Source organism: Erpetoichthys calabaricus, chromosome 2 (assembly GCF_900747795.2).
Source record: "Erpetoichthys calabaricus chromosome 2, fErpCal1.3, whole genome shotgun sequence".
Classification (NCBI taxonomy): Eukaryota; Metazoa; Chordata; class Cladistia; order Polypteriformes; family Polypteridae; genus Erpetoichthys; species Erpetoichthys calabaricus.
The window spans coordinates 234,295,226-234,303,372 of NC_041395.2; the positions used below are offsets into that span (position 1 = coordinate 234,295,226).

The 8,147-nt window shown below is 37.9% G+C and overlaps 1 protein-coding gene across 1 annotated transcript in view; it reads left to right on the forward strand.

The window, feature by feature from the left end:
* Positions 1-3,391: 3,391 nt before the first annotated feature.
* The window catches only part of lhpp (phospholysine phosphohistidine inorganic pyrophosphate phosphatase), a 290,090-nt gene continuing 285,334 nt past the window's right edge, over positions 3,392-8,147 (forward strand). The window contains exon 1 of the mRNA XM_028795255.2: positions 3,392-3,542. Within this exon, the coding sequence (XP_028651088.1) occupies positions 3,418-3,542 (125 nt within the window). The 5' untranslated portion in view covers positions 3,392-3,417. The remainder of the gene's footprint in view (positions 3,543-8,147) is intronic.

Genomic DNA, 8,147 nt, shown 5'->3' on the forward strand with positions numbered 1-8,147 from the left:
TTTGCATGTTCTCCCCGTGTCTGCGTGGGTTTCCTCCAGGTGCTCCGGTTTCCTCCCACAGTCCAAAGACATGCATGTTAGGTGGATTGGCGATTCTAAATTGGCCCTAGTGTGTGCTTGGTGTTTGTGTGTGTCCTGCGGTGGGTTGGCACCCTGCCCAGGATTGGTTCCTGCCTTGTGCCCTGTGTTGGCTGGGATTGGCTCCAGCAGACCCCCGTGACCCTGTGTTCGGATTCAGCGGGTTGGAAAATGGATGGATGGATGGATCTCTTGTTTCTGTCTGAGAAGTGATATTACATTAAGCTTAAATTGTAATCTCTCGAAGCGAACAATTAGAGTCCTAGGTTTGGAGGTATTTGATCCACGTATGCGATAAGCTGCTGCTATCTTGGTATTTGATTTAAAGTCCTCTCCAACTATTTTTGAGAATAGTTCAGCTACGAATTTCACTGGGTTTGGACTTTCACGATTCTCAGGTAGACCTTCGTTTCAATTATTATTCCTTCTGCATCCATCTTTCAGAGCAGCAAGTCTGTCTCCGAGTTTTTTGCATTCGGAATTCACAGCTGTAGCTTTTCCATCAGCAGTAGATGCCAAATGTTCAGCTGTTTCAATACGAGTCGTTAATGTCTGCTTAACGTCTTCCAGCTGATCGGCAAGTGCTCTCAGTTTGGACGCATTTTCCTGAATGTGTTCCTCAATTTTTCCCAGCATACCTTTAAAGGCTGCATCAAAGCGATTACACTGTATATACACGTTTTTCCAAGTCTTTATTATCCTGCTGCAGCTTCTCATTTGTCTTCTCGCTTTCTTTCTTTATATTTTTCTGAAAGTCTTTTTTGAGCTCATTTATGGCCATGGCCATTGTTGCAATCATTACCTTCAGTTCGGACAGATCGTTTTGGCTTTCGTGCCCTGCGGGTGAAGTGGCAATCCCCGTATAGCCGGTGCTTCCAGCTCGCAATGAGTAAATGAAAGCGCGGACTGCAAGGCCATTTCCAGTTTCAAGTGATATTCTGGAATCGGCGCGCTATCGTGACCTGCATCACTTGCACGTTCGCTCCCATTTTCATTCTCGACAGGAAACGATGCAGCGAAGCAGGGTCCTGGGGAGTCCGTGCTTTTGCCTGTCTGTTCCAGGTCAGTCTCTGAAAGGCCGTACTTTGCACTTGGACTTAGTGCCTGTCTAGACTTGGATGTAGCTTTAGATTTATTTTCCGGTGTTCTGACATTTCAGCATACCTATCAGAATGGCATACTGTGGGCTAATGCGCATGCGCAGAACATTAACATGGTATTTGCGCATGCGCTAAACTTTGTTTTGCTCTTGTCAGGATACCACCGACTAAAGGTAATTGCGCATTATTAGTACCATTTTTACTGTCCATTTGTTATATACAGTAGCTACAGTTTGAGAGCAGTTCACTCATAAAAAACATAGTTAAACTGTTTGAAAGTGAAGTTTTATTATAGTTTTCTGAAGTTGTTTCTTGCGAGTTCAGCAAGATGCTTCATGCACATTGCGCATCTGCTCCAAACAGAAACATCTAATGTTTTCTTATTTTTATTAAATCCAACATGTCAGGGAAGCTGTTGAACATTATCATTACTATTGTTGCCATGCATCTTTTATTTAAATACAGCTTGAGTAAATCTGACCACAGATATTATCGTGTGGTTACACAAGTTTCTTTAGGTCTCTTACACATGCACTATAGCATCCAACAGTATCTAATACTGCTGTTAGGTAGTTCTACATAAAATATAAATTTATCTAAGACAAATTTCGGCTGTAGGAGTAAATGTATTAACATCATACCACTTATAACAGGACAGGTATGCTATTCTGACAGTATAAATGTAGCTTTCAGAACAGCATACCGCTTATAAAGCAACAGGTATGCTATTCTGACAGTGTAAATGTAGCCATCAGAATGTCATACCGCTTATAAAACAACAGGTAGGTATGTTCTTTTGATAAGGTATCTTGAACTGATAGATATAGCTATCAGTTTGCACTACCCGTATGCTATTCTGACAAAGTATGCTGAAATGTCAGAACACCATTTCTTTCTGACCCCCTTTCTTGTTGCTAATGTTTATATACTGTAGTAGAAATTCCTCGGGTTGGGTAAATACAGGATACCTTGGGATAATAAGAAATAAGAAAAAAAATAAAGCCGCTGCTAACGGAGCTCCGCTTCAGACGTCCGTCTCCCGTAATGGACGAGACCATCTCCTGACAAGACAGAAATGAAACAAGGAATGTTCCTACATGAATCCTTGTCTCTGTTATTGCTTTGCAGGAGGCTCAATATTTGCAATTGATAACAAAAGCAGCATTAGTCAGTTTACATGAATGACCTACAGACATGTAACAAAGATGAAAAACAACTCAGGGAAATATTACATGTCTTCAAGACGTTCAGTGATGACATGAGGATGGAACTTGACTTATACTGTCTTTTTTTAAGAGTGAAAAATTTGTTAGCAGTCAAAATATCCAAGAATCTGAAGTAAGTTAACATGTAGAAAAACTTGGGAGATGTTGAATGTGATGGTATAAAGTCCAAAGAAATAAAGAGCAATAATCACAGAAGCATTATCTCCAAGTTTGCATTTAGCCTACTCAAAGCCAACTCAACCCAATAATTCATGAAAACAAAAGAATCAATTTATCAAAGTATATATTTCCAACGTATGCATATTATAAAGGAATAATACATTTTAGATAAGAAAGAAGAGTTTTACATATAGGGCAAAGAATTTTTGGTTGACTCCTGGAAACAAACCCACCAACTCTCGAGAAAACGAAAACCTAATAATAATAATAATAGAAACGTTATCAATCTATTTAATTTGCAGGTAAAGTTCAAGTTTATTGTCTTGCATTCTCGTTATATAGAGAATGTTTTCGAACTACCATATAACCACTTTGACATAAAGCACCTTCAAAAAAGCATTTTTTCGAAGAAAAATCCAAAATCATTACCTGAATATAAATCGGAAATGTAGAGGAATTAGAGATAAGAGTATAGTATTAACAGACACCGCACAGGAATTTGTGCAATAAACTACATTACAGCAATTAAAGAAAACTGTCCAAGTTAATTGAAAATGGGGAGTCAACAGTAGAGTAAAGCACGGTGTTCAGAAAGACCACTGAAAGCGAGAAGATGCAGTTTTTAATGTTGATTTAAACGTTGTAATTGTAGATCCTAATGAACAAACCGTCAAAGAGAGCCATAGAATAATACTGCATTGCTTGAAAATAAATGAAACGAATCAATTGTATACAGTAAACCAAAGTATCAGTTAAACAGTTCACGCAAGATCACGATGATGGTCCCGGCGCTTTCGTGCAAAAAAGAAAACTACAACTCCCAGCATGCTAAGCGCTCGCCGTGCTTTTCTGCGATGGCGGAGTGGGTAGAAATCGTAAAGGGTTTAAAGGGGGTGGTTTTAGATATTTGCGGCGTCTTGTATGACAGCGGTGAAGGCGGAGGAGTACCCATACCGGGTTCTATTGAAGCGGTAAAAAGGTGAGAGACAAAAAACGGGTGTGGGAAGTAATTGCTCAATGTCATGTCGTGAGACGTGACCAGAAAGAAATGTCAGAGTTCACGTGTTAACTTTTCTGAAGAGTAACATTATTGGCAGGAAGCAGGTGTAGTCCTCGAAGTAAAGCAATCTAAGTAAAATGCGGCGTTCACGCTTTAGCTATAGATATCTGCTAATAGTTGTCAATTGTTGTGATTTTATGATAATCGTTATGATTATTTTGTATCAAGATGCATGTTTTGTTCTGGTTAATATTGCCAAGTCAGTGTAATAAGACTCCCCATAAGTTGATATACAATTTAAAGCGTGATACCAAGAAGAAGTAGTTATTAAAAATGCAACAATTGTACAAATACATATGTTTATGATGTGTAACTATATTTTGAATATACTTTGTTTGCAAGTGAATGGCAATCTGTCTTATCTACAAGTTCTTGTCAGAATTTGCAGAGCTGTCAGTGTCTCCAATATTGCCATGTTCTAAACGTGTTAGTTTGTCTTGCCACATCCATGGTCACAGCAGTTGCCAAGTGCGTGTGCAGTTAGTTCTTGTTCACATATTGACATGGTCAGAGTTCCCTGACATTATTTGAAATAAACTATATACATCTTGATACTGTTATTTTATCCGGAAAAGAAAAAAAGTAGAACTGATAACCTTCAGTACACACAAAATTAAATGTCATGCATACTCCATTTTATCTATATATATAAAAATGGAATGGGTGGGTCGTCGGGTGGGCCTTTTTTTCATTCCGTCGTTTTTTCGACGTTTTGAAAATGTAGAATGATTATTTGATTTTTTTGTTTTTATTTGATCGTGTCTATGTAGCCACCGTCGTAATAAAGTATCGCTAAAATCGTCATTTATCGTAATTTATTTTTGACGTATAACGTCGCCGTCGTCGAGGTCAGTGATACCAGTGCAAAAAATCTGCTTACGGTTGAAAGACACGCCCTACTCACTGGACAGTTAAAAACACCAATCAAACTAACGATGACATCAAGTATTACCCAATCAAAAGTAGGAAAGGAGGCATCTTCATAAAATGCGTGTGGGATGATTTGCATGAGACGCTGCTTTAAAAAAAAAATGATAAAAAAAATACGGGATAAATCCCGTCCAGTATTGATTCAAAACGGGACGTGCAATTTCATTCTCAAACGCGGCACGATTCCATATTTTAAAGGACGGGTGGCAACCCTACAGTGCCAGGTAACCACCCATACAATCACATTGTGATTCAGACTAGGAATGCAATGAATGTAATTACCCCGATCTACATACAAGGCGAAAGTCTTGCAACATTCAAAGATGATGGTTTGGGATAAGTACACCATACAACATAAAAGAGCTTATGAAGCCTTGAACCGAAAAAAGCAACATCTCAGAGATCGTAAAAAAAAAAATAGGAGCTAATGTCGTTTTACTCGCTGTAGATTTTAGTCAAACATTACCAGTTATTTCACGAGGGAGACCAGCACATCAACTCAACGCGTGTTTAAAATCCATGCTTCTCCCACGCTCGGTTATATGTCGCGTGTTCTCGGGTAGGTGCACCAAAAAATGTATACATTTAAGCATGTAATGGGCAAACAAAAAATGAGGTATACCTGAAGGCACAGCAGTAGTACTTAATGTAACTTTACTTCTTAAATGTTAATGTTTTACTGTTTAATAATTTATACGCTTCTTATATGTTGTTCAAATTCTTTTATCAAAATACCACTGACAGCGCAATGCACGATAACATCGAGTGCATACACCATACGCATCCGCCCACGGCTGCCCTGCTGTGCGCAGATAGGACTTGATTGTACAATAAAATAAAATAAAGATAAAAAGACTAAAACAATCATCACCCATAAAGCGGATAGTAGACGTGACGTACTATATGTGTACCACATTTCAAGTGTATAGGTGCAACGGATTGCGAGCTACAGGTCATTTAAAATCCTGGACAGACACACAAATTGCCACGGTAGCAAATTACAGAAGAAGATTTTACTGTTTAATAATTTATATTTATATGAAATGTGCTTCTTATATATTACTTCATATTCTCATATGATAATGATGTTAATGTTTATATTGATTTCTGTGTTATTAAAACTGCATGTATGTGTGTATATGTATATATATATATATATATATATATATATACTAGCAAAATACCCGCGCTTCGCAGCGGAGAAGTAGTGTGTTAAAGAGGTTATGAAAAAAAAAAGGAAACATTTTAAAAATAACGTAACATGATTGTCAATGAAAGCCCGTTTCACTCAGTAAGTCTTATGTGTGTGTTTATGTATGTGTGTGTATATATATGTACATGTGTATATGTAGATATGTATATATATGTATATGTATATAAATGTTTATGTGTGTGTGTATATTATATATATAATATATATATATATATATATATATATATATATATATATATATATATATATATACAGTGGTGTGAAAAACTATTTGCCCCCTTCCTGATTTCTTATTCTTTTGCATGTTTGTCACACAAAATGTTTCTGATCATCAAACACATTTAACCATTAGTCAAATATAACACAAGTAAACACAAAATGCAGTTTTTAAATGATGGTGTTTATTATTTAGGGAGAAAAAAAATCCAAACCTACATGGCCCTGTGTGAAAAAGTAATTGCCCCCTTGTTAAAAAATAACCTAACTGTGGTGTATCACACCTGAGTTCAATTTCCGTAGCCACCCCCAGGCCTGATTACTGCCACACCTGTTTCAATCAAGAAATCACTTAAATAGGAGCTGCCTGACACAGAGAAGTAGACCAAAAGCACCTCAAAAGCTAGACATCATGCCAAGATCCAAAGAAATTCAGGAACAAATGAGAACAGAAGTAATTGAGATCTATCAGTCTGGTAAAGGTTATAAAGCCATTTCTAAAGCTTTGAGACTCCAGCGAACCACAGTGAGAGCCATTATCCACAAATGGCAAAAACATGGAACAGTGGTGAACCTTCCAGGAGTGGCCGGCCGACCAAAATTACCCCAAGAGCGCAGAGACGACTCATCCGAGAGGTCACAAAAGACCCCAGGACAACGTCTAAAGAACTGCAGGCCTCACTTGCCTCAATTAAGGTCAGTGTTCACGACTCCACCATAAGAAAGAGACTGGGCAAAAACGGCCTGCATGGCAGATTTCCAAGACGCAAACCACTGTTAAGCAAAAAGAACATTAGGGCTCGTCTCAATTTTGCTAAGAAAACATCTCAATGATTGCCAAGACTTTTGGGAAAATACCTTGTGGACTGATGAGTCAAAAGTTGAACTTTTTGGAAGGCAAATGTCCCGTTACATCTGGCGTAAAAGGAACACAGCATTTTCAGAAAAAGAACATCATACCAACAGTAAAATATGGTGGTGGTAGTGTGATGGTCTGGGGTTGTTTTGCTGCTTCAGGACCTGGAAGGCTTGCTGTGATAGATGGAACCATGAATTCTACTGTCTACCAAAAAATCCTGAAGGAGAATGTCCGGCCATCTGTTCGTCAACTCAAGCTGAAGCGATCTTGGTGCTGCAACAGGACAATGACCCAAAACACACCAGCAAATCCACCTCTGAATGGCTGAAGAAAAACAAAATGAAGACTTTGGAGTGGCCTAGTCAAAGTCCTGACCTGAATCCAATTGAGATGCTATGGCATGACCTTAAAAAGGCGGTTCATGCTAGAAAACCCTCAAATAAAGCTGAATTACAACAATTTTGCAAAGATGAGTGGGCCAAAATTCCTCCAGAGCGCTGTAAAAGACTCATTGTAAGTTATCGCAAACGCTTGATTGCAGTTATTGCTGCTAAGGGTGGCCCAACCAGTTATTAGGTTCAGGGGGCAATTACTTTTTCACACAGGGCCATGTAGGTTTGGATTTTTTTTTCTCCCTAAATAATAAAAACCACCATTTACAAACTGCATTTTGTGTTTACTTGTGTTATATTTGACTAATGGTTAAATGTGTTTGATGATCAGAAACATTTTGTGTGACAAACATGCAAAAGAATAAGAAATCAGGAAGGGGGCAAATAGTTTTTCACACCACTGTATATATATATATATAAAAGACAGCAACAGTTATAACAATGACAACACAATTACATTGACAATCATGTTACGTTATTTTTAAAATGTTTCCTTTTTTTTTCATAACCTCTTTAACACACTACTTCTCCGCTGCGAAGCGCGGGTATTTTGCTATATATATATACGAGCTGTATATACCCGGCGTTGCCCGGGGCAGAAGTAACCTAATCGGTCAAACACTTACATATATACCAAAGTAAACCTAATCGGTCAAACAGTTACATATATAAAAAAAGCGAACCTAATCGGATAAACAGCTTCATATATACAGAAGCGAACCTAATCGGACAAACAGCTAATCTATATACATAAGCAAACCTAATTGGTCAAACAGTTACATAAATACAAAAGCAAACCTAATCGATGAAACAGCTTCATATATACAGAAGCGAACCTACTTGGTCAAACAGTTATGCATGTGCAGAATAATTTTACAAAGATTATGCGTGTTAACAATCATTAAAAAGAAAAG